Source organism: Octodon degus, unplaced genomic scaffold (genome assembly GCF_000260255.1).
Source record: "Octodon degus isolate 3935 unplaced genomic scaffold, OctDeg1.0 scaffold00016, whole genome shotgun sequence".
Lineage (NCBI taxonomy): Eukaryota > Metazoa > Chordata > Mammalia > Rodentia > Octodontidae > Octodon > Octodon degus.
The window spans coordinates 14,060,681-14,077,115 of NW_004524592.1; the positions used below are offsets into that span (position 1 = coordinate 14,060,681).

Here is a 16,435-nt window from a genome sequence, read left to right on the forward strand (position 1 = left end):
AGTGAGGTAGCCACCTGGGAAGAACATTCCAGACAAACACAAGAGTATAGGTAAAGGAGCCAACATGGGAACACGCTTATATGTAAGCACACCTACAGAAGAGACAGATGCTGATCTTCCAATGACCTGCAAATGCCACAGATTTGCGTGAGCAGGTCTTGAAATTGTCATTGTCATGCCTTTGGCCTGGCTTAATGGCAGCTTTATGGCAATGATGGTCCTGGTTCTGCATCCATCATCAGCACAGTCTCCAACCTCAAGCTTGAAACTGAATTTAATTCTTCAGGGCCAGTCCCCAAGCCTGCTGTGTTCCCATCTGGCAGTAGAAAAAGCTATAATAAGGGATTAGGCATCCACTTGACCATTAAAATAGTGAGGCACATTGATGACTCATTTAATTAACCTGAGACAATGATGAATTCAAGACTGCAGTTCAAACTCTTTCACAGAGCCCTCACATTATATGGAATGAACAGGTAAACCCAGCCTGACAGCTGAGAAAGGTAAATTATTGGTCTAATAAGAAACTCTGACTGAAGCCAAGCAAGCAAATCAGAAGTGCAGCTTACTTGAGGTGAAATTAACATGGCCTTAAATAAAAGAAAGACTAAATCAGGCTTGTAAAATAATTTATTCCACAGCTCTTTTAAGTAACAAGCTTTCTCTAGACTCACTGTAAAAGTGATGTATGTCTGCCCTGAAAGACAGTATTAAAGCACAAATTTACAAAACAGACACATGATAGTCTAGTAATTTTATCACTCAATACACAAAATGTACATTTGGTTTCTTTAAATTGGCATGCTCAGCCTCAAATAGGTGAATTCACAATTCAAAATACTATTAATTATAAGATTTTTACAGTAATAGCAGCAAATGACATTGTTTTCTTTACAGTTATCATACTTGGAAATTACCATACCTGGAAATGTAAAAGTATCACTTCAGCCACTATTTTTACATCATTTCTTGGTTCATACTAACTTCATTTTAAGTGTGAACTTAGTTTACACTAAGTTCATTTTAAAAGTAAAAATGAACTTCCCTATGTAACATTTCTACTTCAACTCTGTTGAGAGTAAGAAAAATCTCAAGTGTGATTCATCTTTGGTCAACCCACTTTTCCAGTTAGAAAAACAAAACTATGTATTACCAAAGATCAAATCTTTCCATTTAAAAATATTATTTATTTGTCACTGTGCCTTCTTAAACTTCTCCAGCTCTGTCATTTTTCAAGCACAATTCAATGACTCAGACTGAAAAAACTCTGTGTGCCAGGAGGCTTCCACCAGCACAAATGCAAGTCCATACTTCACAGCTCTTCCTCACCCAGGTATTTCTGAATGTGACCTTCTTGAATTCATTAAATGTATGAAATGGAATTCCATTTAAAAATCAACCAAGAGTACAGTATTTCTTGTCTGGAACCAAAGTATTCCTCCCTGTCTCCTACTGCCCCACATTAAAAAAAATTAAAATCTTATATATAAAAAAGTAGAAGAGAAATACACTGTTTTATTGCAAGATAAAATAGTCTAAGAAACAGAAGACTGATGGAAATTAGCACCTTATAACTTTTAGTCTAAATTTGTTTTTTCTGTTTATTATTATTATGTGTGTGTGTGTGTGTGTGTGTGTGTGTGTGTGTGTGTGTGTGTGTGTTTGGTAAAAGGTCTCACTGTGCAGATTGGACTCATAGTGATTCTCCTGTTTTCTGCCTCCCCAGTGCTGGGATTATAGGTGTGTCCCACCATTCTGGGTCTTGGTGGTCAGCTCAGCATGCCCAGGGGTGGGGCCTGCACAGCATGTGATGCTGGGGATCGAATGGTCCCTGCATTTGCCTAAGCAGGCACTTAATCTACCGAGCTATCTCACCAGCCCTAGTTTAAGTATATGTTACAATTTCCATCCCTTTTTAGGTCATTTTTCCCTTTGATTTTTATACATATTTTATATGGCAATAATAATAAGAGCTAACATTATATGTTTGACATGTATGAGATGCTAGGGACAAGTAATAAAAAGACAGTCATACCTTTAGGGAGACTATAGTGTAGGAACAGACCTTTGTGATCATAATCTCCATTTCAGAGTTGAAAAAACAGTCTTGGATAAGCAGTGACTGCATGAGGCCATTCAACTAGTAATGGGATTTGAACTAGAGTTATCTACCTCTAAAATCCAGCCTCTTCTATCATGTGGATAAACCAAAGCACTGAACAGGTTGTAAAGGTGAATAAAAAGCCATTTTCCAAAGTCCCCAGGCATATTCCATTTGACCCAAATTGGAGGCAGGGAAATATCTATGGTCATTCCAAGAGCTGGGCCTTGAAGAACCTCTTGAGAATTTTTTTTTTCCAGTACCAGGGATTGAGCTCAGGACAGGCACTTATTCTTCTGAGCTATATCCCTGATCAAAATATCCAGTGAGGTCCCACCAAGATTTGAATGCTTGAGAGTGTTAAATTGTCTCCAAATACACACTCCAAAATATTCTTCCATAACACTGGACCTCAAGAGCACACAGCAGCTGAGCCCACAGAGTTCTGTAACTCTGAACCCTGGAGTGCCTGAAATCCCTATAAAGAAGTTCTCTCCAAGGATCTTTCTCTCTGGCACCTTCTGGAAAATTTCCACCAACACTAGCCACTGCTTAGCACATGGTAAGAATTGCCTCACTCCCTTTCATTCTCCTCCCTTCAGAAGAAATTTCTTGGAACTCATGAATGAGTAAATGATAACATCCCCTTTCCACAGCATCACTGCATCTGTCTTCTGTAGATGCTCTGTCAGCCTCCCCCTCAGATCTCCACACAGACAATAAAGAGTCCAGCCGTGCAAAGCTGAAACAGATATAGTTTAACTGGAATGAGCTCTTAAACAAATAACCCTTCATAGCAGTCAACTATTTTTAGTATAAAGCAACCTTATTTCCTGACACATTCTTTGTGGTGTGGGAGGAGGAGTATTTCATCCTTTTGAAATCATGTTGTGAACTTCAATGCTAAGTTCCCATCAGAAGGAGAGAAAAAAGCAAGTTGGTCTGCTTTGAGGGAATTCCGTTGGTCAAAATTATTAAATATGGCCAGAGTTATTCAAAGACAATGCCTACATCTCCCTAAACTGACAGAAAAAAAAAAACTGATGGCATTCACTAGGAAAGAAGTGGCTTATTGTATATGTAGGAAACAGTGTTTAAAAATGTTGAAGTATTTCTACACTCTCCCTCATTCTAATCTACCTTTACTGCAAACACCCATTTAACAAAAGGGAATGATTTCTGTGCAAGTGTTCTTAGGTATCAGCTCTGCTTGACTGAGAGAAAGGGACAGGGCTCAGCAGATTACAAGGCCTACAGAATCCACTCATTTTTTTTTTCTTTTCTATTCTAACTTCTCAATCAAGTCAATAAATATAGGATAAATGTGAATTTGGGAATTCACATTTGGCACTGCAAAATTTAGCCGCCACAGGAAGTTTTTTTAATCTTCATGTCAGAGTCTCAAGATGATCATTGCTCTCTGTTTTAGCTGTTCAAGAAGAGTTGGCCTTAGTGCCCAACAGCGGCCGGCTGCCGAGGAGGCTATCCTTTCCTATCCAGAACAGTGATGTTGAGCAGATGGAGGGGTGCCGGCTAGCTGACTTCTGGATAGGCCTCTGTGTCAGGAGCGATAAGCTGCAAAGTCCCGCGCTGGGGCATAGGGCTGGTGGTAGTGCCTGCGGGTGGGCCCGAGCCTCCGAGGGGTCATGTTCATGTAGTCGCTCTGAAGGAGCCTGGTCTTCTTGCTCTTTATCTGCAGGAAAGAGGAGTGTCTGTGTGAACGGATATGGAGGAAATGTCATGGCAGGAGCTCTAAAACTTTGGGGACAACTAATCAGAACATTAGCTGTGAAATGATACTGCACAATGGCATTTCTTGAGTACCCTGAACTCAAACAATGACTGACTGCTGGTTCTTGTAAATTAACTTGAAAATTTTCTCATTCAAAGGAAATGTGTTAGAAAAACATACCCATGCAACTCTCAATGCTGTCATTTGATCTGAATTCCAAAAGCATAACATATTCACTATTGATAGTGCAATACATGGGGATATTAAGCATTCCCCTTGTAATCTTATGTTGGTCAATATAATCTGACATTGTTTAACAAGACATTTTCCCATGGTTGACCGAAAAGGACATTCAATTTCTCCAGAGTCTGGAATAATCATAAATGCATAACAGTGGAATCCAAATCAGTGAGAATTACAATTCTGAACAACTAGTTTTGTTCTTATCCCTTATGTCAATGTAATTCCATGAAGAAAATAATGTCATATATCTCCATCCCACACCCCACCCTCAGGATGAATTTCTACCAGTGAAAGGGAACTGGGAGCAACCCTGATGCTACATTTCCCATAAATCTTGGCAAAGGTTTTGCCTGGAGCTAGGAGCATCATTTCTGGAATAATGTGATGGCAAACTCACACATTTGACAACAGACATAAAAATTTTAAAAATAGCCATCTGGATTTCTTGATTCAGAATTCCCTCATATGGAAAAAGGCGCTTATTTTCTGACACACAGGCCTGATGCAGATGAATAAGTAAATCCATGGGTACACATGATGAAAATCCCTGAAGAAACCAGTAAGTGAATGACTTCCGTCCTGGTCTCATTTCCATTCACTACTACAAGAACCCTTCTCCACTTGTCAAAGGAGCCTGATTAAATGTCCTCAAAAGAGATTTAAAAACATGGATCTCCATGTTACTAAATGCAAGCAATGTTTTCAGTTTTTATCTCCTTGAATTCTCAGCAGCAATCTACACAGTTGGAAACCCTCCATATCCCCAGGTCTTCATCTATGGAGTCAACATAACACAGATGGAAAACATTTCCCCCAAAAAAATTGTTTTAAATCATTGCTCCTTAAACAATGCAACAACTATTTACATAAAATATACATCATATTAAGGTATTAGAAGTAATCTAGAGATGATGTGAAGTAAGTGTAAATATTAAACCACTTTATATAAGGAACCCAAGCATTCACAGGTTTTGACATATATGAGGGAGTCCCAGAAAAAATGCCAAATGGTACTTGGGGGACTGTGCTATCAGTTACTCCCTCCTTCTGCAACATCGCTCCTCTTTGTCTTCTGAAACATCCCAGTTTTTATCCTGTTTCTGGTCACTACCATCATTTTCAGGATCATCCTTCTTTAGCCATTTAAGGTTAAAATTTCTCACAGCTTGGTCCTTGGCCTTCTTCTCCATTCTATTTTCTCTTCTGATCCATAATCTCACCTTCAATTGACACCTGTTCCTCTAAGCTAGATCTCAAGAATATTTGATTCTCAATATGTCCAAAATGAAACTCAAGGTCTTTCCCTGGGAATCTGCTTCTCTCTCAGTGCTTGTCAACACAGTTAATGAAACTATACTGCATACAGTTTCCCAAGACAACCTTGTAAGACTCATTTTGACATCTTGAATTCCATTACCAGCTCTGTCCTAGGGAACATCTGGCAAAGTTTGAAGACTTTTTTTTGGTTGTCACAACAGAAAGGGACACTACTGTCATCTAGTGAGTAGAGCCATGCTGTTAAACATTCTCCTGCCCACAAGACCACCTGTACTACATCAAACTAGCAAGGGCAAATGTCAATAGTGCCAATAATGGAAAATCCTGAGCTAGAAAGTCTAATCATGAAAAGCAACTGGATGAAAAGAAAGGAACTGATACAGAATATAGCATGAAATTAATATTGACTAACCCTTCTTGTCCAAATCCAAACTGATGATTTGAACCTAGACAACTAGAAGGATGATATTCTACCCACAGATGTAAAGCAAAATGGTAAGAATAGATTTCAAAGACTATAAATTTATCCTCAGTCACTTAAGTTTTGAGATGCTGGATGGATTATCCACTTTGAGTAAAAAGAAAGGATAGCATTATACACACATAATTGGGAAAGTCATTCAGATTAAGATATTCATGAAAACCAAGAATATGGGTGACATTTCTTTTTAGTTACCTTGGTTCTGCATTCTTTATATACATAAAAGACTAGAACTCCTTGGGCATAGGGTTTAGCGTGGCAGTGGTAAAACCAAAGAAATGTCTGCCCCCAAAGAAGCGTAGAAGGCAAAACCTTAGAAAGCATTTGTTTAGTACTTCAATACTCAGGTATCTCTTTGCCAAATCCCCGAGTTTAAGTATTTGGTCCAACTAGACTATATCTGGTAGAGAGGTCCCACTAATACAGATGTTTTGACTCTGGGATATTCCAGGTCACATATAAAGGTAATAAAAGATCCACTGCAGCCAGATCCTATTATTACCCTCACACTGTTATCAGATGGTAGATTCAGTTAGCTTCACTCTGACTCTAGCCACAACAGCAAGCTGAAAATGACACATGCATGATGAAAATACTAACCAATACCCCCAATGTCTATGTGCATCGAGCATATGCACATGTACAGCATAAATACCCTATGTGTCCATGTGTCTATATCACCTATTCCACGCCCTCAGCAGTCAAGAATAGTGATGGCATGACTTTTGCCTTTCCTTTCACTTCTTCCTTATCCATTTGTTTCCTAGGAGCTGCATCAGCATGCAAGGCATATATAAAGTAATCAACTGAGAGGAATAGTCTTCAAATATTAAATCAAAATATCTTAAAATACATATTCTACCTTTACACACAGTATCTGCTTTCCCTATGTTGCAGTCTACAGAGATAAAGAATATAGGATTTTTTTTAAGGTACCTTTAGACTACTATAGAGAAAGTGTTTATTAGCTCAACTGAATGTACAGAATGCTGATGGAGAATAACAGGTGCTGGTCTATGGCAGCCTGACTAAGAGAAGCTTTTTATTTACTCAAATGTCATCATCAGGTCAAGAATAGAGATAGAATCTGCAGCTGCTCCCGGAAACCCACCCAGCCTAGTTACTGCCTAGAGTAGCATATCCCAAGCCATCAGAAGTTCCAGAAAATTGGAATTTACACCAAGTCAAATAAAGACCAGCCAAAAATAAGAACCCAGAAAATTACCCAGGCAAGGGCTAAATTCTGGGAATGTCTACTGGCCTACAAACCTAACTCATTAAGGGACTCGCTATTTAGACAGGATAAGATACAGCAAGAAAAGATGATTTCAGACAAAACTGATATGCTAATTTATGAAATGCAGATATATTTCTATTTACATACTTTGATCAGAGACTACAAAGACCCAAATTTCCAAAGAAAATGAAGGGTCTTCTTGGTAGATGACTGACCACAAAAGCTCTCAGACGACAAGACCTGCCACACACTGATATTACTCAATCACAGGAAGCTTATGAGATAGACTAAAATATGTTCTATTAAGACAAACTGAGATTAATTTAACATTAATTAGTAGTGCTACCAAAGAAAAATAACAGTGTCTATGATGTGTTTGAACAGAAATGAGAAGTTGCTTTTCTTCCTTTGGGTGATTCCAGTTGTTCAGCAAATTAGTGCCTCATTTTAGCAACTGACATTCTAATTCATATTTACAGTAAGTTTTAGATGATGAGCAGTACCTTTTGGCCACTGAAAATTGTAGCAGTTTCCAAAACTAGTTCTTGCAATGCTGAGAAATTAATTTGACCTAAGTCAGCACAACAGAGGTGCACCTTTCCTAGAAATTTTCTCAAAGGGCCATTGCATCTGACTTTTAAGTTACGAAGTTAAGATTCCCCATAAGAAGGTGAGAAAGTCACATAGCAGGTGTTAAAGCAAAAAAAGAAACAGCAATTATGAAAAATAAGAACTAAAAATTCCAAACATTCAGCTGGGTTCAGTGACATGCCTGTAATCCCAACACTAACTGAAGGTAGAAGGCCTGAAAGTTCAAGTCTTTCTGGGCCACTTGGCAAAATGTCTCCAAATAAAAAGGGCGTAGGTGTATTTCAGTGACAGAGCACCCCTTGGTTTGACATCTAGTACTGAAAAAAAAAATATAAAATCACTGGCAACCAGCACAGAATAGAAAAGCAGGAAGGTACCTGAAACAAAGACCCCAAGTTTCAGAAAGATCAAAGTATTTAACTTTTTAATATCAGAGGCAGAACTTAGGCAGTATCTTTTCAGCCTAACCCCTTCTTTCTCCATCAGAACTGAGCAACTTTCAGAAGCCAAGCTAGATAAATTCTCAAGTTGATATCTAATATAAAGAATTCCCAAGAACAAGCAGCCACCCTGTTCCCTGGCTGGCAGAAGGTACAGATTAGGCAACAGGCAGCCCACAAAGGTCCATCTGCCCCTCAGGGTCTTCTGAAATGCAAGGAACATATGGGACAACCAAAAGGCAAGTTCTGGCAATAAGCCCACAAGAATATAAATGGATCTAAGCCAGGGTGATAGAACAGCATGACTGTGGATACAGGACTGTCCCCTGCAAAAGGGATACATAGGACGACTTCACACGGTATTGCCTCCTGGAATTACTGACCATCTATGGCTCAGTTAAATGTAAGGGTTCTGCCTTAATGACAAGTATCATACTTCAGGCAGGCCAGGGAGATAGGTCAGTGGCATAAGCAACTGCTTGGTTAGCATAAGGTCCTGAGTGAAATCTCTGGTACAAAAAAAAAGTGGGTCATACTGCAGGCAGACTTATTTAAGTCCTTAATTTGACTTGTATGAGGGTTATCCATTTATTAATCTAATAAACGTTCATTAAGCACTAAACATACTTAACACTAAGTGGTTTGAGAATAACAACAGAAATAGCCCTTTTCCTTGAGAGGCAAACATTTCTCATTGAAGAAATTACTCATGGGCACTTAACTTCTAGAAACAATTCAAAGACAATATGGAAGTAATGTGTAAAGTATTCTATATCATGCTGTGTACAGTAACAAAAAAATTCTAAGGAAAAGACTCTTACTAATGAGGTCCTTTCTTAATGGTATGTATGTTTACCAGAATGTGTTCAAACATGATTCAAAAGCTCAACATTAAGGAAAGGAAAGAAAATTACACCAAATTAATTGCATGAGCACTCATAAAAGTTGATAAACTCAAACTCAGTAGTAAGATTGCTGAAAAGTCTAACTCCTATTATAGTTTCATAATGACACCACCCTCGGTGGCCTCACACAGTCCAGCTGCCTTAGAGAGAAAAAACAGGACCGAGAAAAAAAAAGTAGGACTAGTTTCTTCTAGGTTTGAATATACAATTTCAGTACTCAAGTTTCTCATGGTTTTAGCCCTGAATCAAAGTTGTTCATAGTTTTCAGTTGCCTAGCTTCCTGAGTTGCCTAAATTTGTATGCCTTTGCATGCACTGAAGTTGTTTATGTGCCATAATTATGTTGAAAGAGGAGAAAATCAAGGTAACCATCTCTAATGTCTCCATCCTAATTTGACCACTCAGCCTCTTACTTTGCCTGACTACTTATTCAGTTTGGTTTTTTTTAAGTAGAACTCATATCAGGTTATTGCTTCAGATAAAGCTGAACAGACTAAAAGAGAGCCTACTCAAATCTGGCAGGGAAAATTAAACGATAATAATCACATGTTAAACAGACAACAAACCACATAGGCAAAGTTCTTGATGTGTTCAGATTGCATGCGCACTGGAAAAGGCATACAAGAGAGTGCTGTTTCTCTTACCCAATATAAATAAAAGGCCACTGTTACTACCACACTATAGAAAGCCAGGACTCCTCCAACCACTATCATTGTCCAAAAGGACTTAGACTCAGGCCACAGGAGAGCACAGCGATGTGGATGGTGCTTCTCTGAAAAACAGAAAGGAGTGGATTAAATGGTAAGAAAAAGACAGTTATGTACATTCTCCTTTTGAACACCAGAGAATAATGGGAAGGAAATAAAAATATTCACAATATTATTAGTTTACAGTTTATGGACTTGTTCTTAGAGATATATCCAGCCCTACCACTGATGCTGAGCTGTTGAGAATCATTGCTGCAGCATGGTACACCCCTAGGAGTGCATTCCCCTGACCATTTTGAACATACTGTGTTTAAAATAGTAATTTCCAATGGCCTTAACCCAAAACCACTCTCTTCCCCTTATCAGGAGACCCTAAACTACATCTTTGAAATGAGTTAAATGATGTACATGTTTTAAGCATTAAGAAGATCATCCAGGTAGTATGACAGTGAGAGCACTGGGCTAGTAATCAGAAGATAAATGTCTAGCTCCAATTCTGTCTATTGGGTTGTATGATGATAGGCAAGCCTTTTTATGTCTTTGGGTAGCAGAAAGGGGATGAGAAGAAACCTGAGAGTCCTATGCTAAAAATTAAAGAAAACTACAACTAAAAAGAATACCGAAAAAAATCTAGTTCATTAATTTTTAGTCCTGAAGATCCATTAAAATTATCTAAGGAAATCTGAAAATATAACATTATCTAGTGCATCTTCCACAACAATACACAAAATGTCAAGGTTAGGCCCAACCATCAGTTTTTTCTTAAGCCTGTCCATTTTTTATAATATCAAAAAAGAACAGGAAATTACTGAATTCAGGATCACTGGTATTCTTCCCAGTTATAATATAGATGATATATTGTGTATATGTGTATACATTATAAAATACTACCCTAAAGTATTATGTTATTTATATGGAAAAAAATATTTTACTCTGAGCTTCCAAAATTATATTTTTTTAGGCTTGGACTTTAAGCAAAATATTCTGCTTGGATATTATAGATATTAGAAGTCTGCATAGGACCAGACAAGCAAAATATTATTTCATTAATTGCCTCTATGTCATATTACTTAGTGTTCAGGTTTGGGTTGGTTTTTTTTTTCAAAACAGCTCTGTTCTGCATTGGAGAAAAACTTAAATTGAAATTGTGCTAGTATTAAATGTAAAATTAATCATAGATTTTATTTATCATTATACAGAAAAGCTGCAGCATATCCACAAAGTATATCAGAAAATCTAGCTGACCTCTCTCATTTGTAAGTGTTGACCCATAAAGCTATATTCTTCTGAGTTTGGGAATCTTAGGCTATTTTTCTCCTCAATGTTTCAAGACAGCATAATCGCAACATCAATTCCAATCACTCAAGAATACTGCTTCATAATATTGAGTTTGGTACCATAACAAAGTTGAGCAACTTATCTAAGATTGTTTAATAGCAAATTTCATATCTCAGGCTTTTGTCCAGCATCCTTAGTATGTTTCAGGAAATGGAAAGGTACATAACAGAGGAAAGCTTGGAGCATAAAAAGAGAATTCATTTGAAATATGACTCATTCTTCCTGAGTCCCAATCCATTAGACCCAGATGCTTTTTGAAGTGCACCTGGGCTTGCATTTTAAAGCAAACATTTTTCTGCCATGACCCACGTGAATTAAGAACAACTTTCTGTGATCTCTTGCTGTAGACTATAACTCATTCTTTCTCTCCCACTGGATGTCAATGAGGGGGATAAAGATGCTCAAAATATAACATTGAAGGCAGGCATGGTAGTGCCTGTAATCCCAGCACCCTGGGAAGATGAAAGAGGAGGATCATAAGTTCACACCCAGCCTGGGCAATTTAGCAACTTAATGAGACCCTGTCTCAAAACATTTTTTAAAAACTAGAAATGTAGCTCAGTGCAAAAGCCCTGAGTTCAATCCCAAGCACAACAATAAAAAACACAAATTATATATATATATATATATATATATATATAACTTTGAATGCTTTACTTTGCATTATCTCTAAAGTAAATGAAAACATTTTTTATATCATGATTTGATGGGCCTTTATCAGTGTGGAACCCTTGGGACCCTGCAGCTTCGCTGTGGTCCTGTCCTAATTTTTAGGACAGTTGCTGAAAACGTGACCTGGGCATAGTATTAAGGTAAAGTTGCATGTTACCTATCACATGGATAATGGTTCCGTTGCTCTTCTCATCTAGGTAAGGAGGAGGATACATGACCTCAATTTTGCAGAAGTAAATATCTGTTTGGTTCACAAACAAATTCCGGAGGTAGAAAGTTACTGTCTCATTGTCCAAATTCCCATCACAGTCGAATCCTGTATTAGAGTGAAATTGAAGTGGATGGGAAAAATTCCCATTCACAACACAGACTTCCACAGCGCTATCCACGCCTTTGTACAGGGATGCGCGGATCTCCTTTGAAGAGAGGTTGTATGTATACTTGCAGCTAAGGTTGACCTCGTTGTCATACACCACAAGCATGGGCGACTGCTTCACCAAAATCTTGTTTTCTGGGGAGAAAAGGCATTAGAACAGGATGGTAAGAAATCTTTTCTTTTTTCCTGAAATCAAGATGTAGTCATGAACCAAATCAAGATATAATCATGAACCAAATAAAGTCATGACCTCCAAAAATGCTTTCTTTATTATAATATTTTCATCTTTCTTTGAATGGACCAATAGAACATATTTTCAACTGAAGGTAAAAATGTGAGTGCACCACAATTGTGCGCTCAGAAGTTTTGAAGCTGTACTGAGATTCCTAAGATGTTGATCATTCATTGGACAGATTTCCTGATTAAGTGAGGTATTTGGAAGCAATTTTAAAGTCTGACCCAGATGTACAAAAAAATTCATTTTTAAGTTGTGAAGCAGGTTTTTTTAAGTTTCTGAAGGAATTAAAAATTTTTGAAACACTTTGACTTTGTGTCTTGGCCATTCTAAGAGTATGTAAAAAGAGAGAAAAATATATTAAACCAAAGTATTTGCTACAATTTCTCTTCTATAGTTAATTCAGGAACAGCTTCCTCAATAAATTTACAAACTCATTCTCTTAAATCACAGAGAATGGAACCATGAGAGTTCTCTCTCTGCCATTTTCTGCCTTTAAACTACCTAAACAAAGGATCAAAGAAGCCAGGAGTAGTGACACATGTCTATAATGCCAGCACTCAGGAGGCTGAGGCGAGGACCTCAAATTCCAGGTCAGCCTGGCATACACCCAGAGAACTTGTGTTAAAAAACAAAACTAGTATTTTAAAAAAGATCAAGGAATCTGCAGAACACCTGACTCAATCGCTCCCTGTATAGGTAATGAAACTGAAGCTATGTTGCCAACTCCAATAAAGAAGAGAATATATTGACAGTTTCTTACCATATCTCTATTGCTGGCACATGACATATATTTCTTTTCTTTCCTTTTCTTTCCTATTCTTTTATTTTATTTTATTTTACTAAATGACCATATGAGGTCTTGAAATATTGGCAGTTCATCTAAATGTCATGGAGCAAATGGTATGCAAAACCAGAACTAAACCCCAACTCAGGCATACCACCTAAGAAATAGATCACATAAGCTTTGACAGTCAACCTTAAAACCAGAGAGATCACAGACTTCTTTTTGCAACAATTTTTTGTCTTTGATTCAAATTTCAATACAAACATTTTTTGTGATTGTTTTAGGGGTACATGAATAATTGTCTATATTTTTGCATTTTAAATGAGATTATTTGAAGCAATATCTAGACTGAAGAAATAAGTAGGATTAGAATCAATTTAAATCAAATTTATAACTTACTCTGGGTTTGAATTCATGTAGATTGGGATTTTTTTTTTGTTTTGCTTTGTGTAGAAGGGAGCTGCATAGAACTATGTGCTTAATAGCTCTTTATCTTCTATAAATACAGCTGTAACAGGGACTTTAAAAGGAAAACAATGTCTAGTTCCTCCCACTCCTAAAACTTCTGATTGAATTGGTCTTGATTGGGATAGGGCAGAGGGTAAAGTAGTCATAATCTTGGGGGTTTTTTCCTCTTCTTTTCTTTATTGTTTTTCTTTCCTTTTAGTTTGGTAACAACTTCATTGCAATATAATTCAGGGACCATAAAGTTAACCCCTTTAGTGTGTAAAATTCAGTGATTTTTATTTAGTATATTCACAAACTTGTGAATGCATCTTTTCTATCTGATTCTAAAACTTTTTCATTGCCTTGAAAGGAAACTTCATCCCCATTAGCAATTATTTCAGTTTCTTCCTCTCCCCAACCTCAGGCAACCACTATTGTACTTCATGTATCTATGGATTTGCCTATTCAGGACATTTCATAGAAATGGACTCATATGCTATGAGACCTTTTGTATCAGGCTTCTTTCACTTAGCATATTTTCAAGCCTCATCCATGTTATGGTGTTCATCAGAACATCATTGCTTTAATGATTAAATAATACCCCCATACCACATTGTGTTTCTCTATTACTTTCTATTACTTTCTGGCTACTGTGAATAAAACTATTATGAGTGTTTATGTAGCAGTTTTTATGTGAAGGTATGCTTTCTATTTTCTTAGGTATGCACCAGGAGTGGAACTGCTGGGTCATGCACTATAACTCTTAGTTCAACTTTATGAGGACTTGTCAAACTATTTTCAAAGCAGCTGCACCATTTCACATTTCCAACAGCAGTGTGTTCAGGCCCCAATTTCTCTGTGCCCTTACTTATCCTTGCTATTATGCCTCTCCTTATTACAATGCAATGAAGAGGAGATGACTGAAAAAAAAAAACATGAATTTTACGCACTAGAGGGGAAAAAATGACAATGAGTTGGTATGAAATAATGAAGTCAAAAAATATTAACAGGTTCACATTTGCCAAATTCTACATTATCATAGGTGTGATAAGTGAGAGAGACAGAGTTTTTAAAAAATGAATCTGATCTCACAGACCAACCAACAAGTAATTATCTTCCCTTTGTCATCTTTTTGGTCAGCCATCTCCTTTTCATCTCATTATAAAAATAGATAGCTCATAAAACAAAGGTGGATTCTAGACAGCTAGGATAGAAAGAAGATATTCTTCCAGGCTCAGAGATCACTGCAGAAAAAAATATAAATTATATCAGGGCTTACTAGACACAGAGCTTATTCCAGTGTGTGCTGTTCCCAGAGGAAGAAGGGGTAATCTTTCTCCTGAAACTATTTTCCTTCAGAAGCCATAATATATATAGGAAGATAACTGGAAGGTAGACTTCCTGCTGTCCAGCCCAGAGTCTCCAAAGTCAAACCTCAACATTATTGAGATTGATTGGATTTCTCTTGAGCCCATCTGACCTCAGCACTACAAATCACGAAATGGCTCAAGGAGGAAAAATCCAAGACTCCTGTATTGAAACTGGCTGCAACATATTCCATATTCTCTTTGTCCACGGTATATCCTTCAGCTGAATGATGGAAAGAAAAATATTTTATTTTGTGATGATTTGTACTAAGACTGTGTTTGGGAAAGCATTAATAAACTATTAGTTATATAGCTATTTGGTGAAAGAGAGAGATCTAGTTCATTCTTACCATTTGCTTTTCTCTTTCATCTGTTAACATGATAATTTTTAAATTAGCTGATCCTTAAACATGAGCAGTCAGTGTGAAATAGTTTGCATACTCTGTGTTAGCATGTAACTGACTTCTTCCTACTTTAGAGTTCAAGCTGGGTTCAAAGTTTGCTGGTAAAACCTCCTTTATATTGTTGTAGCCAATGGTCACAGCTTGAATGATCAGAAAAGCCTAAGGGAAAAACCATCTCATTGGACCTCAAAATCTACATCTACTTTGGAAAGAGATACTAAATGGAAGAAATTTATTTTGCATGATAAAGAAAAATAACTAGTCACCCTAAGTGATATTGAATATGGGTGACCATTATGTTCTCTGGTAGACACTATAATTTTTATTCCTCTTCTCTTAAAATGGAGCTTTCAATATTTGAACTAATGGAAGGACATATTGTAAAATTTAAAGGCATACCTAGGTTAAGAAGAACCTAGAAAATGTTCCACTTCTCCTTATGGTCGCTTGATTCCCTTATGCATTCCAAGCTAGGAGTGGAAAGTATGTTTTTTTGCCAGCTATTCGCTTAATAGAACATTCAGATCCAGACTATATGAAGAACTCAAGAAATTTAACAACAAAAGAACAAGAAATGCAGTCTATAAATGGACAGAAAGACATAAACATACATTTCTCAAAAGAAGAGCAAATTGATAATAATTATATGAAAAAAACAAGTTCAACCTCTTAAGTCATCAGGGGACTACAAATTGAAATTTCACTGAGATTCCATCTTAACCTAGTCAGAACAGCTACACAAAAAAATAACAAATGCTATTGACGATGTGGGGGAAAAGAAGCTTTTGGTAAGAATTTAAATAAGAACAGTATCAACCAACAACAAATGTTGGAGAGGCTGTGGGGGAAAAGGAACACTTCTCCACTGCTGGTGGGAATGTAGACTGGTGCAATTGTTATGAAAATCAGTGTGGAAACTCCTTAGAAAACTTGGACTGGAAATCCCACTTAAACCAGCTATTCCTCTACTGGGAATTTTCCCAGATGATCTGAAAACATCGTATCATAGTGATATATGTGTGCCTATGTTTATAGCAGCACAATTTGTGATAGCCAAATCTTGGAAACAACCAAGATGCCCATCACCTGAGGAAT

General features: G+C 37.2%; 1 protein-coding gene across 1 annotated transcript in view; it reads right to left on the reverse strand.

The window, feature by feature from the left end:
• Positions 1-1,844: 1,844 nt before the first annotated feature.
• Positions 1,845-16,435, reverse strand: part of Cd28 (CD28 molecule) — a 32,676-nt gene continuing 18,085 nt past the window's right edge. The window contains exons 2-4 of the mRNA XM_012513704.2: positions 11,882-12,235; positions 9,652-9,779; positions 1,845-3,794 (exon numbers count right to left, since the gene is read on the reverse strand). Of these exons, the coding sequence (XP_012369158.2) occupies positions 3,663-3,794; positions 9,652-9,779; positions 11,882-12,235 (614 nt within the window). The 3' untranslated portion in view covers positions 1,845-3,662. The remainder of the gene's footprint in view (positions 3,795-9,651; positions 9,780-11,881; positions 12,236-16,435) is intronic.